Source organism: Protobothrops mucrosquamatus, unplaced genomic scaffold, assembly GCF_001527695.2.
Source record: "Protobothrops mucrosquamatus isolate PMUCROS unplaced genomic scaffold, P.Mucros_1.0 scaffold7, whole genome shotgun sequence".
NCBI classification, from domain to species: Eukaryota; Metazoa; Chordata; class Lepidosauria; order Squamata; family Viperidae; genus Protobothrops; species Protobothrops mucrosquamatus.
Window position 1 is genome coordinate 779,326 of NW_015386394.1, and position 24,911 is coordinate 804,236.

At 36.5% G+C, this 24,911-nt stretch overlaps 3 protein-coding genes across 3 annotated transcripts; 1 reads left to right on the top strand and 2 right to left on the bottom strand.

The window, feature by feature from the left end:
* Window positions 1-1,314: 1,314 nt before the first annotated feature.
* LOC107282343 (olfactory receptor 10C1-like) lies at window positions 1,315-2,683 on the bottom strand. The gene is made up of 2 exons (XM_015810114.1): window positions 2,593-2,683; window positions 1,315-2,285 (listed from the first exon to the last, which is right to left on the bottom strand). The coding sequence occupies exons 1-2, from the start codon at window positions 2,681-2,683 to the stop codon at window positions 1,315-1,317; spliced, it is 1,062 nt and encodes a 353-aa protein (XP_015665600.1).
* Window positions 2,684-7,248: 4,565 nt separating this feature from the next.
* LOC107282344 (olfactory receptor 1009-like) lies at window positions 7,249-8,220 on the bottom strand. Its single transcript, XM_015810115.1, has one exon. The coding sequence runs from the start codon at window positions 8,218-8,220 to the stop codon at window positions 7,249-7,251; it is 972 nt and encodes a 323-aa protein (XP_015665601.1).
* Window positions 8,221-14,331: 6,111 nt separating this feature from the next.
* Window positions 14,332-15,276, top strand: LOC107282345 (olfactory receptor 11L1-like). Its single transcript, XM_015810116.1, has one exon. It carries the CDS (start codon window positions 14,332-14,334, stop codon window positions 15,274-15,276), a length of 945 nt encoding a protein of 314 aa, XP_015665602.1.
* The last annotated feature ends 9,635 nt before the right edge of the window (window positions 15,277-24,911 follow it).

Genomic DNA, 24,911 nt, shown 5'->3' on the forward strand with positions numbered 1-24,911 from the left:
AATAATAATAATAATAATAATAATAATAATAAAGTTGGAAGGGACCTTGGAGGTCATCTGGTCCAACCCCCTGCTCAGGCAGGAAACCCTATACCATTCAGTCCAGTCTCTTCTTAAAAACTTTCAGTGTTGGAGCATTCACCACCTCTGGAGGCAGGTTGTTCCACTGGTTAATTGTTCTAACTGTCAGGACGTTTCTCCTTAGTTCTAGGCTGCTTCTCTCCTTATTAGTTTCCATCCGTTGCTTCTTGTCCTGCCTTCAGGCGCCTTGGAAAATAGCTTGACTCCCTCTTCTTTGTGACAGCCCCTGAGATACTGGAATACTGCTATCATGTCCCCCCTCGTCCTTCTCTTCATTAAACTAGACATACCCAATTCCAGCAGCCGTTCCTTATATGCTTTAGCCTCCAGTCCCCTAATCATCTTTGTTGCTCTTCTCTGTACTCTTTCTAGAGTCTCAACGTCTTTTTTACATCGTGGTGACCAAAACTGGATGCCGTATTCCAAGTGTGGCCTTACCAAGGCATTGTAAAGTGGTATTAACACTTCACGTGATTTTGATTCTATCCCTCTGTTAATGCAGCCTAGCACTGTGTTGGGCTTTTTGGCCCGCTGCAGCACACTGCTGGCTCATATTTAGGTGACTGTCCACTAGGACTCCGAGGTCCCTCTCACAGTTACTACTATTGAGCAAGGTACCCCCTATACTATACTTGTACATTTGGTTTTTCTTGCCTAAATGTAGAAATGTAGAACTTTTTTCACCATTGATGCTTGTGTAATCACATTTCCAAAGATAATCACTTGGTTAATCTAGGAAGTTCTGCAGAAAAAAAAAAGCCTCTATAAAATTCTTCTTTTTTTCTAAATGTGCTGGATTTCTTAAAAATTAAAATAGGAAGAAACTTTCAACCCAACTAATAAATTTATGAGATGCAATACAACTCATCAGAATCTTTATTTCTCAGAATAGAATGAAAATAACCAAATTCACTTGCTTATACCATTCACCCTGCTTTGGCATTGGTGGTGAGGAGGACAAAATCATGGAAGAATTCTTTAGTATCCCTAATCTCTAACATAATAATCTGGAGAAATCAAGAAATGTGATGGTGTTCTCAAAGAATCCCAAATCTTGATTGTATTGGGAAATAACACAACATAAACAAAGATAGAGATAGAGATAGAGATAGATAGAGATGATAGAGATAGAGATAGAGATAGAGATAGAGATAGAGATAGAGATAGAGATAGAGATAGAGATAGAGATAGATGTGTGTGTATCTCTCTGTCTGTGTGTGTTCATACTAGATTTCAGTGGTACATTCTTTCAGTGGCATGCAATTTAGCAACTGCTTTTCTAAGTGCCTCTATTACCTCCCTATTTCGTAAACTGTATATCAGGGGATTCAACAAAGGGGGCAGAATCGTATAAAATAAAGATACAATTTTGTTGATTCTTTTCAGGTCATCTGTTTTGGGCAAAATGTAGACAATCATTAATGTGATGTAGAAAATGGATACCACCATGAGATGTGAGGAGCAGGTCGAGAAAGCCTTCTTCCTTCCACTGACAGATGACATTCTCATGACAGTAGAAATAATAAAAACATAAGATGTCAAAGTCAAAAGGAAAGGAAGCAAGACACATAGGACAGATAACAAAGTAGTTGCAATTTCAATTAAGTAAGTTTCACCGCACGCTAGCTTTAATACTGGATTCAATTCACAAAAGAAATGATTGATTTCACTGGGCCCGCAGAACTTTAACTTTAACAGGTGCATTAGATATAAAACTATGTTCATAACAAAGAAACCATGGATCCATGATCCAACTATAAACTGGACACAAATTTTGTCATTCATTAATGTTGTGTAATGGAGTGGCTTACAGATCGCTACATATCTATCATATGACATTGCCGCTAGAAGACAACATTCAGCAATTGCCAAGAGAGCAAACAAATAATATTGTATTATACAGCCAGTTATAGAAATTAATTTTCTCCCACCATGAATGAGACTAGCCAACATCATTGGAAGGATATTAGAACTGTAGCATATCTCCAGGAAAGAGAAGTTACCCAGGAAGAAATACATGGGGATGTGAAGGTGGGAATCAGTAACAACCAGCAAAATGATGAGGATATTCCCAACCATGGTAACAAGGTAGATAAGTAAGAAGAGGCAGAAGGCAGGAACTTGCAGATCCCCAAGTCCTACAAATCCCATCAAATATAATTCTGTGATTTCAGTTTGGTTCTCTTGTCCTGCTACTGTTATACCTGCAAATATGATACAAATGTGTATGATAAATATGATACAAAAAAGTATTTGAGATGCTCAGAAATTAGATATGCAGTTCTTAAACAAGTACCACAATTATAAAGCAGTTTATGAATATGAAATACATAAAGGTGAATGAAATTGTCTGAATTCCATTTTACAAGCCATAGCAGTATAAGATATAAGAGCCTGAGAAAAAGTGATTTGAGAACAAATAGGTGAGCATGATGAGATCAGGGAAATGTTCAGAAGTTATGGTTCTAAAATAAAAATTTGTCAACTTCTGTTTGTTTGTGAAAGTCTCACTGAATTCACTCTCGCTTATGTGAAGTTCGTAGTACTGTTTTATTAAAGAGCTGTCCTGAAGATGAACAAAAGTCTTGAGCAATCTGTTCATTTTTCTCAGCACTAACTGAAATTAGGAAATGAGATTCAGAGGAAATTAGTTTCATTTGCTTTTTAATTTTTTTTTACTGAAAACCTTCCATCTAATGTCCAACTTGAAGTGATTCTTCTATGTTGTTTTCAAATTTGTCAAGGTTAGCAAGCTGTTATCACTTAGCTCAGCACTATATGGTACATATATGAGCACAAGAGATTGTGAAAAGCCATTGTCTTTCACTCCAGCTAAATTCAGTTTCCACAATGTGTTCAACATTCACTAGTCCAAAAATCTCAGTCACATTCTGCAAATAAACATCCGTTATGTAAGATTTTCTTACACAATAATTGTTCTGCTTTTGTTTTTGCTCTTGTCTATTCACACAGGAGTTTATTCAAGATATGGTACTTTATACTATTTATAATACTATTTATAATTTGTCATGTATATATAAATTTAATGCTTATTTTGCATTATATTTTCCCTCTTGTTTAGTGAAATAACTTAAATACTAGGAATTATACTCTCATATATAATATGAATGTACTATGACTTTCTTTCCCAAATTCTCTTTTTGCCTAAATATTATCCAGCAAATAAAACTTTGAAAGTTCATTCTTGTCAGGTATATAATAGTTCTACAATTGGGCAAAACTATAAGCATATGTTGCCATTACTTTCCCCTTTATATATACAAACTTCTAAATTTACTATCAATAAATTCCATTATATATATATACTTCTTTTAAGAAGCATGAAGCCGATTCCTTTGGGAATGGGATGGGCACAATTGTAGGTATATTAACATTTCAAGAGTTTACACTAGAGAGAACAATTTCTATGTATTCATCTTTTCTCACCTATTTTCTTCAATGCCAGCATTCTGCCAAAATAGAATGCTCAATGCTGTTTCAACAGTTTTGTAAAATAATAATAAAAATGTATCTTTAAAAAATTGAAAAATCTAACTTCAAAAAGACTCGAAAGAGTTCTAAACAAAGTTTCATTTCATGTTACGAACAGAATTAAATGGAATGCATCACTCAGACAGAAGTTATGCCTGGCTAAAATCAGAAATAGAAAGTCTTGGGGCTGCAGCATAATGTCCCTATCATGTTGAAGAAGAAAACTGAAGAAAAATAGAGGTGTGAAAAATTGTTGTCTGCTACACCTTTCTTCTGGTTGTCTAAATAGGTGTGCAGCAATTCGAATTACCTTTGTGGGAAGTATATTCAATGAGTATCTCTCCATCTTTTGTCATCATCAGCACCAGGTTCTCCAATTGACTTTGCCTTGACCTCTAGATTAGACTCAGGACTGACATAAATAAAGGAAATAATTGAAGTGAAATCTAATTGGACACTGTCTCAAAAAAGAAAAGAAAGAACAATGTCATCATAACCTTAGGTTTAACTTATATTGACTGGCACAGTCTCTGCTGTGCAAATTAGCTCAGCTTATCCTAAAGGAAGACCCAGTGTCTCTAAACGCTGATGCCCAGGGGAAACTGAAAATAGCTAAACAATCACAGCTCCCTTGAACACAATGCCCAAAATGCTTAAGGACAGAAAAAAGCATTAAAAAAAATCATTTGGGGAGAAGAAGACTCTGAAAAATAAAACAAGTCTGCATAGCTTGTGATAGGTTTTACATGCTTATTTTCCCCAAACAGAATAAAACGGGAAAAATATAAAATGGGGATATTATTGTTAATGCAATTGATAGGGCAAATTTGTCTTCTAAATACATATGTGTGTGTGTACATACATACAGACAGACACATATTTACATACATACATACATGCATATACATACAGTATATACATATATACATACATATATGTATAAAGTTCTCAAGCATGCTCCACCAGTACATTTGGGACATATTGAAATGGAATCCAGATGCACTCCGTGGAGCAGGAGTGTCAAACTCCATTTCATTGAGGGCCGCATCAGCATTGCGGTTGCCCTCAGGGGGCTGGGTGGGTGTCGCCAGGGTGGGTGCGACTTACTGGGTGGCCATGGATGGGGTGGGTGTGGCCTACTGGGTGGGTGTGGCCAGCTCTACATCATTCGCATCAAGGGTGCCTGTGGGGGCCTGGGCAGGAGTGGCATAGATCTGAGGGTCTCTGGCAGAAGGGGGTGGGACCCGGGCAAGTGCCAAGGCATGGTCCACTGGAGGAGCCTCACTCCTCCTCTCAGGCCATGCAGGGGGGGCTTATGGAGCTAAGACTGTTTCAGCATAGATGACCACCACAAAATTGTACATTGGCTCCTGACTGACCTGGGCCAGGGCCAAGGCAGAGGGGGCCGTTCCCTCACTGTTTCCAGGATGGCTTCACGGGCCACATAAAACCACTTCGCGGGCCGCATCCAGCCCCCAGGCCTTGTGTTTGACATGTCTGCCATGGAGGAATTTCTGTGCAACCCACAACCACAGCAATTCATTTTAATAGACTTAGAAATCTTGATATTTCTGATTTCCAGAAAGAAATTGGGTGGAAGAAACTATGTAAAAGAAAAATAACTTGTAAAAGTGAAAGCTGAAAGTTTAAGGGTATTGTTTTGAATCTGGACCTCTTTCTGCTTTTCACTGCATCAGTTAGCTCCATCCTTCCACACAGCTCTTAACATGTTCCAGATGACTCATATCAGACCCTTGCTCTACAAAAAAAAAAAAAAAAGAGCGAGAGAGGTAGGTGCGAGAAAAGGTGCAACACAAAAAAAACACTTTTGAATTGGCCACAAACCATTAGAAAATAAACATTCAAAAATCTGCTTTCACTTCCCTTGCTACTGGAAAAGGAAAGCAGAGATAGAAGTACCCAAATTCATTACATCATCAAACTACAGCTAAAGCACTTTTTTAACTCTGGGTTGTCCAATTTTCCAAATGGTTTGGAACTAGAATTGGCAAAATAAGACAGATAGCATAGCCATTGGCCATGAAATCTGGAGGATTTTGACAGGTTTCTTCCCAAAATACCCTGAGCGTCAGAATGGAAAATATTCCTCTAAGAATGTAGGAAAGATCTATAATCCCAGTTAGAGAACTGAGATGCAATCAGAACATTCCTATTCTTGAATAGGGAGGGGATTACTCTTTTTCCCCATAGTACAATTTGATCTATTTCAGGTTCTGCATCTGTAAGGGATTTCTAAATCTAACTTTATTTAGATCAAGGATGGAAACATCATACTTTTATTAGACTACATATCTTGTTATACTGATACATTAGCATGGAAAGCAGGAGACCATGAGTTGGTCTGCCTTAGCCATGAAAGCTAGCTGGGTGACTTTGGGCCAGTCACTCTCACCTCACAGGGTTGTTGTTGTGGTGGAAAATAGGAGGAAGAAGGTGTACTGGATAGGTTCATTGCCTCAAGTTATTTGTAACTCAAATGTGTGTGTGTGTGTGTGTGTGTGTGTGTGTGTGTGTGTGTGTGTGTGTAAATGAGTGAGTGTATGATGAGATGTTAGAAATAACGGGAATTATAATCTAGGATTTATTTCTCTCATGATGCTTTAGATTTGCCAAGAATTCCCATCTTATAATTCTGGCACTCATGCTCCTAAGATAACTAGAAAGCACCAGGCTGAGTAAATGTATTTTAGTTTAAATATAACTTCAAAATATAATGTTTCATTACACACAAAATATTGAAGATTTTCTACCTTGGTGATTAGTTTACAGGGGCTAGTATCAAAAAGATGCTGATTCCCTGTGAATCAACATGGTTCACATCACACAATTATATTCTGATTAAACATTTAGCATTTACAGTATGTAGTATCAGTGTACTGCTTATATTAAATAATATATTTATATATGAGACAAGCTTAAACAAATGAAGACAATAAATTATTATATTGTACTAAATTGCAATCTGTTGAGCTGAAAGTAGAGAACATACATTTTAAGTTACTGGGGGGGAAACTCTATTTATTTATTTATTTATTTATTTATTTTGATTTATATCCCGCCCTTCTCCCAGCGGGACTCAGGGCGGCTCACAACATATTTAAAAACATAGACATATTTACAACCCCCACCAGATAAAACCAAATTAAACCAATATTTAAAGTTGTGCAGTTAAAATTATTCTAAATATAACATTTGTAAAACATACTTTGAATAATATAGTAAAAGATTTATTTGTTTGTTGTATTTATTTATTTATAAAAGAGAATCTATTTATCTAATTTATTTGGTCCATTAGATATCTTTGTATGCAAATACCAGGAGATTAAGTGGAAGGGGACAGAGTTCAACATGAATAGTACTACAAGAAATTCAACTGATATGACTATCTTTGCCTCATATATTCAGTGCTATCATAGCTTTCCATAACATTATGGTTGCATGGTCAATCCAGGAAGTACTATACAAGCAGCAATGTGTTTCGGCAGAAATCATGGTCTTATTATGAATCCACCAGATTTTAATTAAATCAACAGAAGACATCTTAATCACATGTACCCTTTGAAAAAATAGTTGCTTTGTGTAGTGGAAGAGAAAGAGACAAAACAACCAACATCTTTAACCAAATGGGAACCCAACTAGCATTTTATTAAACATTCAAACTAAATTCCAGTGATGTATTCTTTTAACAGCACATAATTTAGCAACTGCTTTTCCAAAAGCCTCTTTTACCTCCCTGTTTCTTAGACTGTATACCAAGGGATTTAATAAAGGTGTCAGGACTGTATAAAACAGAGACAAGACTTTGTTGATTTCTCGCAGTCCATCTGTTTTAGGCAAAATGTAGACAATCATTATTGAACCATAGAAAAGGGACACCACCATGAGGTGTGAGGAACAGGTTGAGAAGGCCTTTTGCCTTCCATTGGTGGATGGGATTCTCACAATAGTAGAAATGATATGAACATAGGATGTCAAAGTCAACATAAAAGGTGGCAATGAACATGCAGCAGCTAATAATGCAGTTAAAATTTCAATCACATGTGTATTATTGCATGCAAGATTTAATATTGGATTGAAATCACAAAAGAAATGGTTGATTTCAATGGGGCCACAGAATTTTAGCTGGTATATTAGATACATAGTTATATTAATAGCCAATGAGCCACCTATCCAGGATCCAGCCACAAGCTTCAGACAAACCCTGCCATTCATAATGGCTTTGTAAAGTAGTGGATTACAGATTGCTACATATCTATCATAAGACATTGCTGCTAGAAGGTAACATTCAGAGACTGCCAAGAAACCAAAGAAGTAGTATTGTATCATGCAGCCAATTATAGAAATAGCTATTGGACCCTTACATAGAAGGTTGGTCAATGTAATTGGAAGAATATTAGAGCTGTAGCATGTTTCAAGACAGGACAAATTACATAGGAAGAAGTACATAGGAGTGTGAAGATGATAATCAGTAACAATTAGGACAATGATAAGGATATTCCCAACCATGGTCATAATATAAACCATCAGTAACAGGACAAAGAGAAAAAACTGCAGATCACCAAAATCTCCAAATCCCAGCAAAAGAAATTTGGTAATGGTTTGATTTTGTTCTTCACTTCTGGCCATTGTTACAAAATGATATCTGCAAAAATGACATAAAATACATAAGAATTAAAATTGTCAATGAAACTCTGTCATTTCTCTGAAAGAGTATTACATTTAGTTAAAGCAAATTCAACTTTCATGCAACTAGAAGTGAGCTATGACCGCAGTCTATTCTTATCTTGTGATAATTAAATACCAGATTTTAAATCAAGTCCAAGAAAGATCACCAATATAGTGTTGTGTGAGAACTAGAGAATGGTAGCTAGATAATGTAAACTTGCATTCATATATTTCATTAGTATAAACTCCACTGAATGCAGTATAACTTACTAGGAAATTATAGCTGCCCAACTGATTGAAGTGAAGTCCTGTTTCAACTACTCTAATTTAGATTGAAACATTTTATCTAAAACAAAAGAGATTTTGTCATGTTTATTTAAATTGCAATTCAGTTGGAAAACTTGCTGTAAAATTATTTGAATCCTGACCTATAACAATGGCCAAGTATATGTTTCCCTTTCCTTCCTTCCTTCTTTCTTTCTTTCAAATAACACTGGTATGACAATAGGGGTAAATAGACTGTACTTTTGAAATTAGATATTGCTACATTCACTTCATATTTTTATTTTTATATTACATTGAATATAATCTTGGAAATCCAGTTTAAAGTATTTTTATTTTTTCAGATCATAAATTAATCATCAAAGGTCATGTCTTATTTTTGGTGGAAAAAGTGTAGTAACGAGGTTGACAATCATAATACAAATTCTTATTTTTTCTATAATTTTCATACTGTTTAGTATATATAAGTCTAATAGCTTGAGTTGTTTAAAGCTTGGACTGGGTTGTTCTAATTCCAAGATATTTAAAAGGCAGTATTTAAAATTAATATAAAGTTTTAAATGTTTAGAGGACTGTTATTTCCTTGATCTGCTGGCATAATAAAACATTCTTATATGCAACTTGGGTGCAGACTTATGTAATCTCAATTTTTTAATTGAATGGGTTTATAATACTAATGATCATGATTATATAATTATTTCAGAGTTTTCCACTGTTATTAAAAATGTAATTATTAGGCATTTGAAAAAAAAGTACCATATCTCAAAGCTTTACCTGCAAAAAAATAATTCAATCTTTGACAAGTTGGGGTACAGTGGAAGAACCGAAGAAACACTGAACCAACCACTGAAAGAAAATTCTAAATAAGAAGAGCTAATGAACTATAAATACAACTATTTCTGGTGTCCTTTGAATTTAAGTCTTTTATTTTGGGACTACTGATTCTTTTCCAGTCCCCAGTTCCATGATATTCAGATATTGATATGTACTCTTGAAGAAAACTGATCAAAGAACAGTTTCTTCCTTGCTGAAAGTTGGACAGAAAGAGATAATCTTTGGTTCTTAATTTTTTTCTCAGTAGTAGGGTATCTCTGTTTATTTTAATGTAACCTATAAGAAAGGTCATATGAGTAGCAATAGGAACCTCTCTACCTAAATGGGAATAGTGCAAAAAGAAAGAGATTTAGTTGTGTGACATATTTCAAGCGTCTTGTGACTTAAAACAGTAGTGTTCCCATAATCCCAGAAATCACAATATCTTGGCAACTGATATACACTGATTCAAAATGAATGATGACTATTCTAAAGAAGATGTAATTATACAAAAAATATACAAGCATTTTCTTTTATTAATGATGCATTTAACAGTTTTCTCCAACATTGTAATTTCTACAAGTCTATGTTGGTTGTGATCACCTAAAAATCTTTCTCTTGTTTAAGTACACTATGTTTGGTCTCTGACCATCAGTGAAGATTAAATTAAAAACCAAACATTACAGAGTTGGGTCTTTATAATCAGGCTGCTTGCCTCTGATCCTGTTGAACAAAATACTGCCTGATCTATAGGAATACGTGTAAATAAATAAGTTCAGAATGGCCATATCAGTATTTTTGTTGTTTTACCTGAAAATAAAGACTTGATTAACCTGGGGTTGATTCCTGGCAACTTTATTGACACCTCTATGCAGTTCTCTTGTCAGTAGTATAGTTGTCATTGCTGTTTTCTCGGATTTTGTTTTTTAAATTTCCAGTCTAGTCTTCAGTCCTGAATTTCCCTAAACATTTCTAATGTATCTAGCAATTAGGCCTTAAAACTCTGCTGAATCTCTGAGCCTAGCCAGGTGCTCTCTTTCCTCAAATATCCTCAAAACTCCTCTGCTATTCTGAACCATCTGTGTTCCTTTTTCTTCTTTCTAGATTCATTTCTGTTCTAAAACTTAAAGCTATTTGTTTTTATTTCCTCTCTTCCTTATCTACTACTTCATCAGAACAAATGTCCCTCCTGATTTATTGCTTTTTCCTTTTCCCATAGGAAAGGGTCAGTTCTGTTATCTTCATTTTAAAAAAAATAATAAGTGTTTTAAAACTTCAGCAACTGGATTTGATTAGATGCTCAACTTTCTTGTTGAGACTTAGATAGATTTTCTCTATGATGCTCTGTTCCTAATCTGGTCCTTCAGCTCTTTCAATGGTGCATTCGTGTTACTGTAACTGAATCTAGCCATCTTGCAATCATCAATCATTTTTTATTTTCTTCATGTGGTTTTCATAGTAATAACACAAGAATAGTTTGCCACTGTCTTCTCCCATATGCTATGAATTGATGCCTTTGTCATTGTCACTAAAATAATTATCTTTCATATGCTGCTACCTAATATAGGTACCTGCTTGCTTTAGCTGGGCAGCTGAGATGACCTTCATGTCTTTGTATGAAGATTGTCTTGGCATACCCTTTGAGTGTTCTTCACACATTCTCCCCATGAACACCCCCCACCACAGCAACGCAGCACAGAAGAATTTGGGCATTTGGGGGGGGAAGCTGAGATCAGTCATAATTTAATATTCTTTTAAAAATGAGATATGCCAATACTGAACTAATTCAACAACAGGCTTTACTTCCAATTTCATGAATAACAACTGTAAAATGAATGAATGCCTTGAAAGTGAGGATAAGAGAAATATATCATGTGTATCAATAGAACATGAAAGCCAATTCATTTTAAAGATTAAAACATCAAGCAAAAGTGGGAGACTGTGAGTTCTTGTCCTGCCTTTGGCACAAAGCCAGCTGGGTAACCTTGTGCCAGCCATGCTCTCTCAGCACTAGGAGGAAGGTAATGGCAAGCTACTTCCAAAAATCTTGCAAAGGTACTACAGTACTCAGAGTCATCATTTGAAGTGTGGGGGATAGAAAAAGGTAGTTGCAAAGAATGTAGCCAGAAAGCCAAGATTGATTAAGAATTTTAAAAAGACAAATAAAATGTCAAGCAATATTCCTGGAAATAAAAAAAAAAGGTTTTGGAAATATTGTACATGAAAAGTGCTAAACAAAGAGCCTCCAGCAGAGTGAATAGAATTAAAAACTTGTTGTTGCCAGGAAACCCAAATTATTTGCAATGAATTTTAGATAGACTATATGATGCAAGAAAGACAATAGATCTGAAAAGTCCAAAATCTTTTAGACAGGGAAACTTGGGAGCATGGCTCTAAAGATGTATATATCTGTGGAAAAATAATGCAAGTGAATATACAATCTTTGTGTACCTTTATAGAATATTATTGAAAACGGGAAAATGAATGGAGACATTTTAATGTAAATACTGGTAGAGATATAATGAATAATGTGTGATCTGTGGCAAGGAATGAATGATTGTCAAAAGAACTGAAAAGGGCAGGCTATAAGAATATAGTATCCTTATGCCAGTTACAAAACAAATATAAGAAGAAAAAGGGAGTTGACTAAGAGAAAGCAAAACAGCGTGAAACTCATATTTGGATGGAATTATCTCAGTTCACAGAAGTGGCCCTGAATACTCTTCAATATCTTCATCAATGACTTAGATGAGGGAATTGAAGGGGAACTCATCAAATTTGCAGATGACACCAAACTGGCAGGAGTAGTCAACACCCAAGAAGACAAACTCAGGATCCAAAAAGATCTTGACAAACTTGAACAATGGGCCCTATCCAACAAAATGAGTTTCAATGTGGAGAAAAGTGAAGTCTTACGTTTAGGTAGGAAAAATCAAAGATACAAGTACAGATTGGGCGAGACCTGGCTTGAAAACAGTAACTGTGAGATGGACCTTGGAGACCTAGTGGACGATCACTTGACTATGAGCCAGCAGTGTGCAGCAGCAGCCAAAAAAGCTAATACAATCCTGGGTTGTATAAACAGAGGCATAGAATCAACATCACACAAAGTATTAGTACTGCTTTATAAAACCCTAGTAAGACCACACCTAGAATACTGCTGCCAATTTTGGTCACCATATCACAAAAAAGATGTTGAGAGTTTGCAAAAAGTTCAGAGAAGAACAACTAAGATGATTAAAGGCCTGGAGACTAAAACATACGAAGAACAGCTGCAAGATTTGGGTTTGGCTAGTCTAAAGAAAATAAGAAATAGGGGAGACATGATAACAGTATTCAGTATTTGAGGGGCTGCCACAAAGAAGAAGGATCATGTTATTCACCAAAGCATCAGAAGGCAGGACAAGAAACAATGGTTGGAAACTGATCAAAGAGAGAAGCAACCTGTAATTAAGGAGAAACTTTCTGACAGTGAGGACAATTAACCAGTAGAACAACTTGCCTCCAGAAATCATCACTAAACCATTGGAGATTTTTAAGAAGAGGCTGGACAGTCACTTGTCTGAGATAGTATAGGTCCTCCTGCTTGAGCAGGGGGCTGGACTAGAAGACCTCTAAGGTCCCTTCCACCTCTATTCTATTCTATTCAATTCTATTATTTTCAGCTTTTCATTGGTTCTGACTTCTCTGTTTCCTCTACCATGTATAATTTTGTCTCTCAATTTTTTTTTATTTTGTAGGTCAATAAATCCTAATTATAATTACAAACAGCTTACTATCCAATCTTCTCTCATTTATTTAAGAGTATTGGGAAGAATTTTATTCTTTATGAATTCTACAACAAACTCTTCTAATCCATACTTATTCAATCAATGTCAGGATTAAAAGTTTACCACCTACAATTTTTCAACAACTCCTCAACCTATTCAGGATTGCATGTCAAAGAAAAATATAATATTTTGCAAAGCTGGTTCAAAAATTGTATTTCACAGTTTCTGCCATCTTCTCCATTCTCCCAAAATGGTATTTCTCCTTGTAAAATCATAAAAACTTTATGCAGTTACCCAGTCCATTCCTAGCTGGAATATCTTATTAAATGTCTACATATTGCAATAGTGTAGAGGGAAAAACATGTTTCTTGGGGGAACTATATAAAAATAGAAGCAGAGCATCTTGGACTAAAGGATGTTCAGTTCAAACAGCTGGAAACATATTGTAGAGAGTGCATTTGAAGAGAAAAAATAGATCCAGTTATTGCAGAAGTAAATAACAATCTCTACTTTAATATATTACATACTATGAGGCAAGCAAATCTCATTAAGTATCTCAAGCTGTTTGTTATTATGTAATATGAAGAGTTTCCAACTATTGTTAACAATGGGATCTGCAGTTCATGGATGAGAATGTAATCTATGAAGAATGTAAGTTCCATATGATGAACTAGAATAGAATAGTAAGACTAAGGGCAGAGAACAAGCTGATGTATCTTAATCGATAGCATCTAAGTTGTGGTAGTATTAGTATTGGATTTTATTAAAGTAGTACATCCAAGTTTAACCCTTAACACAAGATTATTGCTTTACAGTATATATAAAAGAATGTATGAAAGATGCCATAGTTTTACAACTGTACTTTATTTTAGTGATCTTGGATATCACATCATGTTTCATACTCCAAGGCAAAATGTGGGAGGATGTAGCACAACTTTCTCACAATCTAGTGCTCTCTAGATCCATTAGGACTACAACCTCCAGAAATCCCCAACACATTTGTGATAGGATTTCTTTGGGGGTTGCTCTGATCATGACTGTACCTAAGCCACAGTCAAAAGTTTCCATGTAATTCATTAAACAGCAAATTTAACAGTTTTTAAATAAATCATTAATCCTTTTTCTGTTTTGTATATACAATATTTTATTTGCAACTGTTGCCTTTTTTAAATGTTATGTTATATTTGATTTCCAGCAGATGCAGTCCATGTGTAGCATACAGCAAGAAAACCAAACCATCATTACACATTTTCTCTTGCTGGGATTTGATGATCTCCAGGATTTGCAGCTATTCCTCTTCTTACTTTTTCTCATGATCTACATTGTGACCATGATAGGGAACATTCTCATCATTGCTCTTGTTGCTTCAGACCCCAATCTTCACACCCCAATGTATTTCTTTGTGGGAAATTTATCCTGTTTAGAGACTTGCTATAGCTCAACCATTCTACCAAGGATGCTAGTCAGTCTTTTAACTGCGGATGGACTTATTTCTGTTAGAGGATGCATTGTACAATTCTGGTTGTTTGGATTTCTAGCAGCAACAGAATGTTATCTGCTGGCAGTGATGTCTTATGATCGCTACCTTGCAGTATGCAAGCCACTTCATTACATATCTATTGTGGATACTCGTTGCTGCATTCAGTTAGTGTTAGTATCATGGTTCAGTGGCATGGTTATGGTCACCACAATTACAATAAAAATGTCACAGTTAAACTTCTGTGCTCCAAGTGAAATGAATCATTTCTTTTGTGACTTCATTCCATTGATGCAACACATTTGCTGTGGTTCCCATCTACTCCTTTTGTCCAGTTTTGTAACTACTTCTGTGGCAACCTTCCCTCCATTTTTGCTTACCCTGGCTTCATACATCTCCATCATCATCACCATTCTGAGAATCCCTTCTGTTACAGGAAGGAAGAAAGCCTTCTCCACTTGCTCAACTCATCTTATAGTTGTTACAATGTTTTATGGTACATTAATAGTTGTATATATGCACCCCAATACTGTAGCTCTCAGCAAAATGAGCAAATTTGTCTCCCTCTTTTACACAGTCTTTACACCTCTTTTCAATCCTCTGATATACAGCCTGAGAAATAGGGAAGTGAGCAAATCCCTCAAAAGAGCTTTCAGGAAATATGTGACATTTTAAAAAATACTGGCAGTGATTTCTATTCAAAATAAATGAATATAATTCATAGGGATGTGAAAGAAATCAGCTATAACATGTCATTCTCAGATCAAATATTTTGTAAAACAATGTATATTAAGAAAACTATGTATAAAAATGGATATCATAGGCATTTGCATAAAAATAGCATATACTATATAAATGACTGATAATCAAAAGAGTAGATTATTTAATTTCTTTCTTAGCTTTTTTTATAGTATCAACCATTATTGTTCAGTAGTTTACAACAGAGATAATTGCATTAAAACCATATACATTACTGAGCTTTGTTCGTGTTTAAATAAGAAAAAAATCAAGAAAAAATAGCAAACCATCTAAAAAATAAACGCAGGTAATTCACATCAATTTTAGACTAATCCAAACATCTGTATTCCAGAAATAATCTTGATATGTAGTTATACCTTGAAAAGGGATGCGTAATTACAATTTACTTTTCCTGCTATTTCTTTGATGCATTGAGAAGTGAAGCAATTACAATTTCTCCTGCTCATATTTTGTCTAGCAATTACCTAATCTGAAAACATTTAGCAACTAAAACATAGAACACTTTATAACACCTTCTATGTTACACACTTGGAATACTGCATCCAGTTTTAGTCACCAGTTTTTGGTCACCACTTTTGGTAAAAAAGATGTTGAGACTCTAGAAAGAGTACAGAGAAGAGCAACAAAGATTATTAAGGGACTGGAAGCTAAAACATACCTTGGAATTTGGTATGTCTAGTTTAATAAAGAGAAGGACTAGGAGTGACATTATAGCAGTGTTCCAATTTCTCAGGGGTTGCCAGAGAGAAGACAGAGTCAAGCTATTCTCCAAAGCACCTGAAGCCAGAACAAGAAGCAATGGATGGAAACTAATCAAAGAAAAAAGCAACCTAAAATTAAGGAGAAATTTTCTGACAGTTAGAACAATTAATCAGTGGAACAACCTGCCTCCAGAAGTTGTGAATGCTCCAACACTGGAAGTTTTTAAGAAGAGACTGGACAACCATTTGCCTGAAATAGTATAGGGTTTCCTGCCTGAGCAGGGGGTTGAACTAAAAGTTCTCCAAGGTCCCTTCCAATTCTATTATTATTATTATTATTATTATTATTATTATTATTATTATTATTATTATTGTTGTTGTTGTTGTTGTTGTTGTTGTTGTTGTTGTTGTTGTAAACATAAACATAAATGGGAAACACTATAGGCTCTTCACCTCTTCACACTTGCAAGATTCTGTTACAAAGCTATTACAATAAAAGTAGTACTAATTTATATAGCACTGAATTCTTAGTCTGATCAATCTTATAAGACCAACATCCAATAGATGAATAATTAATGGCAGAATACCAGTGGCCTCGGATCATAATCTGGATTTTCCAGCATACAGTTCGATGCATATAACTTGTCTTGGCCTTATAGGTTTGTGCATTGTGGAAGAAATATTTTACTAAACTGCTTGTGATGGGCCATCATTTAAAAAAAGTTTATTCCGAGTTTATCAGAAAATCTTTTAGAAGAGTTTTAGAAGCATCCCTAAACCTTAAAAACAATTAAAATAAACATTGCAACTTAAAATTTATAGAGAATTCCTCAATACCTATTAAAAAGACATGCATATCTAAAGTACTGAAGCTTCTGTGAACTGACATGTGATGTACTGAATGTAGGGAACCATCGTAAAGACATTGTTAGTAAAATTGGTATGTATTTGATTATGTATGTATGTATGAATAAATGTATTTAAAAGTATTTAAAAGAAGATAGAACTTAAAACCAAGCCAGAAGACAGTAGATGTCTAATATCTTTCACTATCCATCTGAATCATCCATGAGAGTAGCTCTCAACATTCTCCTAAGTGCATTTTCATGGGTTTATTTTTACATAGATCTCCAGTTTACCAAGTCAATTCTTAAAATTATAATAGTAGTTTATGTACAATTTGATGCAGCTTTCAGTTTTTCAATTCATAAACATCTGTCACATGTTTCTTATAATTTACATTTGAAGTAGTCTTCAAACAGAAGAAGATCCATTAAGGTGGATGCCACAGCAGCCAGCCAAAATGAGTTCCTTAACAGACAAGACCCACAGCTTGTTTCTTCTGCTAGATCTAATGAGATGGATGGCTGTAACCAGGCAGTCCTAACTAGGCTGTATGCCATGAAGAGGTTTAAAAGTCTAAAACAGCTTCTCTTATCATTTTTTGTCTCTCCAGTTCTAGTGTTTTCCCTGGCATCTCTGCAGTACGTTTCATCCAGTCTTTTTTCTTATCCTCAAGTTTATTTTGTAGTGTTGAAATATAGGTTGTCTTTATTAAATCATACTTCTTTGTTTTGTAGAATTCTATCTTTCAGTTATTTGTTTTATCTGTTCCTTCTCTGTTGTATTTTCCTGGGATTTTTCTTTTTTTGTATAAAATTGAATTGGAGATGAGTTGGTTTATATTTTCAAAGTTCTTTTGGATTTCTTTGTGGTTTGAAATCATTGTTATTTGAATTAGTTTCAACATATCATATGTCTCCTCTTGAAAAGTATTTATTTTTTCTTGATCAGTTCTTTCTATTAATCTCTGATTTTCCATGATGATCCCAAAATCCAGCTCTGAAAATAGTTTTGAGGTCAGAGTTAAATGAATACTTATAATTTAGAGAATTCAAAAAGTTTCTCTTTTTTTTGTTCCCTAAAGTTTGTAAGTCTCACTTTATCTACAGCCCAGATTATTTTCTTTTTTGTCACAGCTGTACTCTATTGTTAAAGCTTTGAAGGTCACAAATAGAGATTAGTTTTTTCCCAGATTTTACCAAGTCCTATATCAAAACCATAGCTGTCATAATCCTCATCTACCAGTAGGTGTCAGCACTTGTTCATTTTTCAGATTTTAGTTCTCCTTAAAAGGTTCAATTCGCCACTTCCATTAGCAAAAGAGTGGGGCAGAAATCCCCCCTCCTTCACTTCAGAGGTTTTTTGTTTCTTGGGGAAAAAAAATTTCTCCATTTCAGGAAAGTTGATAGGTAGGATAGAGAAAATCGATGTTCTTACCCAGATTCAAGCACGCTGTTTACGATCAGCTTAAAATAGTGCTTTTGACTAACCAGTAAAAATGTTTAGAATATTGTGGGGAAAACAAATATAAACAAGAACTATAAACAGGATATATGATGAGACAACCAGAATGACTAGATAGAAAAGGAATACTATACTGATGTGATTATTATTTGTAGAAATATTAGAAAACTTTTATATTTAATTATCACCTATTAAAACAATATGAATTGTATTAACTTAAGGTTGGTAAAAGAGAACACTATGGAGAAAAGAGGAAATCATGTAAAGTTATCATGTGGATTATAGACTATAGAATTTAATTGTTAGTGAATGTTTGTAAAATGTAAACCCAGACAATGCACTGTCTACCGAATATTAAGGTGATTATGTTAAAAAATTAATAAAACATACTTAAAAAAATAAAAGTCTAAAACAGCACTTGAATGTTTATGGAAAATTATTTTCCTATATTGCAATATTATGTTTTATTTATTTTTTAATTTATGCACAAATCTTCTGATTCTGAAAACAGTTTAATATATATAGTCGATAAACAAATGCAGAGTAGCAAAAGACTGACAAAAAGTGTGGTTTGTTTTGTTTTGGTTTGGTTTGTTGGGGTGTAGTCAGAGTTTCCACTTGACTATGCAACTGTAAGAAAAAATGTTTTGTACATTCTAATTAGCGGTTTGAAGGTTAAGAAATTATGACAATTGCCTATAACTAGTTATGTTGAGCCTAATGGTTGCAAAGGGACTTATTTTATTTTTCCTCATAGGAATTTTGACAGTGCAAATGAGAATCAAAGCAAATAAATGAAAGCTAGAGCACTGGTTCAGAAATTAGGAGGCTGTTTTGTAAAGTCCTTAAAAATAAAACTATAAAACTTTGTTCATAAACCACGTTTGTCTAAAGATGAAAAAAAAATATTGTCATAGGAATCCTGCAGGACAGGAAACCTTGTCAGTATCATTAAGATCCTCCTTTACATCATCCACATCCACAGTATTTCCAGCAGTAAAGGCTGCAATATTTGAAAGAGTTGGGATATAAGTACAATTCTGAAGTATTTCACTGACACTTAAGCTTTCAGATAAGCCCAGTTTGAAAAGAGCATGCCTGTTTTAAATTATTAATTAATTATTAATACTCAAAGTCAGCTGGTTGCCAATCAAGTTTTTAAACCATTTTAATTACCACAGGAGTAATTGGGATTGCCTAAAAATGCAGATTGATTGTACATCCATTGAAAGCACCTTTGCATTTCAGGTGCATCAGCTCATTTGAAAGCCTTAATTACAATCAACATTATAATGTTTCCTAGATGATTCTAAAACGACAGTATTTGTTGAGGTGTTTATCAGTTATTTATAATAACATTTGAACAGACCATTGGAATATTCGATGCCTAGGTATCCATTCCTAACCATGCTGACTTCAAAATGATAACATTAAAATGCAAACTTTGTCCTCTCATACTTGCAGTATAATGACATACATAAGTATGTGAGGAACATGGTTTGCATTGCAGCACATGCTTCATCACATTCTCCTTGATCCCCAACCGTTTATTAACAAATCAGGGGTTAAGAATAATGAAGTATAGTACTTATGTATATGAATATGCTTTTGTATGAATGCAAACATAAAACCCCAGGCCCATACCCTGGTGTCAAAAGGCAGATAATGAATTTCAGAAAATGTTGAAATAATTGAGTTAATATTTTAGTTGATTATTTGTACCGTCTTGGATGAAAACTACTGATGTATTTGTTTATTTAAAATGTTGAGCCATTCTTTGGATGATAGCTTTTATGGGGAGGCAATGTTTGTTTGCTTGTTTGGGCCTTTGGGTCAATCTTGACTCCTGGTAACTGCCTGAAAGAAGTTCCTGCAATTTTCAGGACAAGATTTTTGGAAATGGTTTGCCACTGCTTCCTTTCAAAGGCTCAAGGTCACTAAGGTTTTTGTCTAAGGCAGGACTAGCATTCTCAGTTTCCAACCAGATGTCTTACTCACCACACCAAACTGACTCTCAGTGTAATTGCTTCCCCTCAAAGGAGAAGGTAAAGCATGTACTGAGACCATTGCCATACTTACCATTCATTTCTTTACATTTAATTTTGAAAAAAATGTAATGTTTTCTTTGTCAGCTCCTGTGGAAAATATTGGCCAACTGTGTGGCAGAAAACAGAACTATTTCCTTTAGTGAATGTATCACCAATTATTTCTCTATATCAGTTTGGGTATCACAGAATGCTTCCTTCTTGCAATCATGGTATTTGATCGCTATTTAGCCATATAACTCTTCTACAACATCAACATAAACTTCAAGCTTTGCCTTCAGCTAGCAACTTTCTCCTGGTTCTCTGGATTTTTGGGAGTGTTTCCAGGTTATACTTTTATAGCACAAATGAAATGGACCGATTTGTTTGTGACGTGGTAGAGCTGATAAAACTATCCTGCAAGAAAAGCAAGTTGACAGAAGTAACTGTGTTTCTCTCTTCTATCATTGCCACACTAAGTCCCTTTCTATTCATCATCATTTCCTATGCATACCTTATATCAGCTGTCTTCAGCATAGCTTCCTCTGTTGGGAGACAGAAAGCCTTTTCAACATATGTCTGCCACATTATAGTGGTGAGTTTGTATTATGGGATTATCATTATCTTGTATGTCATTCCCTGAAGAGGTCAAACTCCAGAATTCCACAAGGGATTGTCTGTTATATCCACTGTTGTGATGCCTATGCTCAATCCCATTGTATACAGCCTCCGGAACAAGGATGTAAAGGAGGCTTTTAAGAAATTAGTAGCACTAAATTTAGGTATAATTTAAGTTGAAAACTTCAGTAAGGGGTTCAGAAGGGCTCACCTACATTCCATTTTCTATGAAGTAGAAGGAATCAAAGAAGATGGAGGAACTTGAGGGTAGACTTTCTATGACTACTATTATTTACCCGCTACTAAGTCTGAGCTAAGAAGGCAGAACAGCAGAGAAGTTTTCCTTTCATCGACATTGTCTGCTATGCATAAAGTTTCTCTTGTGTTTCTTGGATAGTAAATCAGTCTTTAGATAATAAGTCTTTACTATCACTATTCTGTTACAGCATTGCACAGACAGAAATTAGTCCTTAGTGAAGCAATGAAGCAATCGTGGCTAGATAAGATACTTAACTAAACCTAGCATATCTGGGCTGCTAAGATCTTCATGGTCTCTGGGAGATAAAAACAAAATGATAAAAGCTCCAGTATTCATCATCTGCATGTTGGCAGGCCAGTTCTGACAGCCCTAATTTAGCAAGCAAATTCTTTTCAGCTGCAGCTTACAAGAGTTGTGATTTAATAAAATTCGATAACGATCATTTCCCAATCTTGCTTTATTTAAATGTTTTCCCTTAAGAAACACATTTTGAGGAGTGTTACCAACCCTTTTTAATTCCACCAAAAAGAACTTACCAATGAACAAAACAAAATTTAAACCATATTGTAACCAAACTATTGGCTTCAAATCACCTACAGTTTGCCCTGATATCAGCTGAACCTCTTCATGCATTCTTGGAGAACTGTAACATCCTTATCCAAAAGCTCCAACAGCCTCTAATCCAGAGTAATAGTGTACTGTAGAACAGTGTTTCTTAATTTTTTTTCTCATAAGCCCTTTCCTCTTTTAAAAAATATGGAAGACGGTAAAAGAGCTTTTGTTTGGGCTATATTTAGCAATATTTACCATATGAAAATTAAAATTGATGTATCCATAAAATATTCATTTATTGAATCATGTAACTATTAAAACAATCGGTAACATAAATAAAAATATTTTTTCATGAAAAAAACTGTATTTTTAACAAAAACGAATGTGTCATTGTTTTAAATTTCTGCAAATATCTTCAATATCAGCAAAAAAAATGATTTAAAGGACACCTGAGAGGGTCTTGGGAGATCTCCAGGAGTCCTAGGATGACATTTTAGGAAACATTCCTCTAGAATATATCTCACATTCTCTGGGGCCATGGTGGCAAACCTATGGGAATCATGCCGCAGGCAGCATGCAGAGTCATCCCTGTGGGCGCATGCGTCATTGCCACAGACAGAGGGACGCAGGGCCGGGCTCCTCCCCCCCCCCCTCTCCATGCATACGGAGTCCGGGAACAGCTGCAAGAGCTGGGCAGGGTGATGTAACCTATAAAAGGAGCAGTTTTGGCAGGAGAGTAAGTGAGCGGCCTTTGGAAGCGACCAGTGGTGGGTTTCAAAACACTTAACAACCGGTTCTCTGCCTTGCCTTCCCTCCATCTTGGTTGAGCTGGGCTGCTTGGGGGATTGGCTGGAGTGGGGGCAGGAGGGTGGAGGTCATCAGGTCCCGGCTGGAGGAAGGTGAGGGGGTCTGGCTGGGGGGCAGGAGGGCCAGGACACTTCCATGGAGGAAAGCCACACTCTGCCGGTCAAGCCTCTCATCCCCACTGTAGTCACGTAGGATTGCATAGAAGGGACATGAGGCAGGGGGTTGGGGGGGGCGCCGGCAGGGGGGAATCAGAGCTGCTATCTCCCTTCCGCAGTGCAGCCCCATCGGCGTGGGCAAAGATGGCCCCAGGACAGCCGGAAAGGAGCCCTCACCTGGGTGCGGGCCCTATCTACACGGTGCTCTGATGGGGCAGAGCCTGTTGCTCCGAGCCCCTTGACTGGCCAACCACACAGGGAAGCAGGAGGCGGTGTTGGTGATCCCTGCATCACCAAGCCCGGCCGACAGCAGATCTGGAAGCGAAGCTGTGCTGCCCATCCTTGCGCTGGTGGAGGCAGTGGTGGGGGAAGGTGAGCTGTGGTGCCCGCCCACCCCTCCCCACTGCCACTTCACATTTTTCCACACACACGGTCCAGAGGCGCACACGGGACAATGTGGGGTAACACCGGCAAAGGGTGGGTGCATGCCAGATCCCTCCTTATCCCACCGCTGCCTCCACAAGTGTGAGGATGGACGGCACAGCTTTGCTTCTGGATCTACTGCCTGACACCATCAGCCCCCACACACAGAGGCCAGTGAGCACTTGAGGGCCGACAGTGTCTGTCAGCAGCCACAGCATGCTGGCTGTCCTGCATAATGGTGAACTGGCCACAGAACCCCATTGGCACAGGTGGAGATGGCCCCGAGATGGCGGGAAGGAAGCCTTGCCCATCCACTCGATGGCTCTGACAGGAGTGGATTCTGCTGCTGCTCCGACCAGTCAACCATGCAGGGAAGCAGGAGGGACAGCTGGTGCATGAGATCCACTGCCTTGTCAAGCTGCCAGCGAGCAGCCAAGGCGGCTCCAGACCCCCGGCTACCCCTTCACCTCCTCCTGCTTCCCTGCATGGTTGACCGGTTGGAGCAGCAGCAGAATCCATTCCTGTCAGAGCCGTCAAGTGGATGGGCCGACGCCGGGCAAGGGCTTTCTTCCACCCGTCTCGGGGCTATCTCCACCCACTCTGATGGGGCTCCATGGTCAGGATATCATAGCTTTTAGACAAGTGAACCTCAGTATTGTGATAGAGGAAGACCTATGACTGAAGAAGAAGGCTTGATTTTCACTGTTCACCATCCCTCTTCTCTTTTCTACAGTAATTAAGATATTATAATCCTTCTTAAGGAAATTTTTGACTATAGAGGATACAATTGATCTTGTTATAGTTCCAAAAAAGGCTCAGTAATTCTTTGTTGTTATTATTCTTGTTTAGAAATCCTTGTCGAAATACTGTTTTGATGCATGCTGATTTAGTTTGAGGTTGGCCTAAAATCTGTTTGCAGGACTGGCTCAAGAACTTATCATATTTAAGGGTTGTTTCATTGTATGGATATGAAACTATCTCATGTTATGTCTGTTTTAGAGGAATAGAATTCAAAAGCTTTTCAAAGGCCAAACTCACCCTGGCTATGTGGTCTGAGGGTAAAGCTGCTTCTGGATCCATTATGCAAGACACATCTACTAGCTCTACCTTTTCATCCAAAGAAGAGAGAAAGATGGGGTAGATGGGTTTTGTCTGGGTCACCAACCACTACAAAGAATTTTATATATTTAAAAGTCTTGAGAGAGCAATAAGATGACTTTACTCCTCACTTTACCCTAACCCTAACCCCATACCTTATACCAATTTTGATCTTGTTTGGGTTCCCCATAGGAACAAACAAAAGACTTCCCACTGAGATCCCCCCAGAATGCAATGGGAGAAGGGTGTCAAGGGATGTCATTCAATCCAGAGTTGGATCATAATCAGTAATGAAAAGCTTTCCTATCCCAGAATCTTAATCTGGATTAAAGTTCCTGTGCTAAAATTTCTTTTGGGGAAAAAAGATCAAATGTAGCAAATTCATCTTTTTGAGCAGTTGATCCCTCCCAGCCATTGCTACTTCTCACATTCTCATTCCTAATCCATATTTTTGAGAGTGTCTCCCTTTTTGCATGCGTTGCTTTCCTTCCTTATCACCTTGATATAGCTTTAACTCTTGCAACACATCCATGGCAGCTTTTCTGTTGGCTTCTATTTGTGGAGATTATTTAAGGAAGCTGTGTAAACCAATCCAGGAAATGCAAAG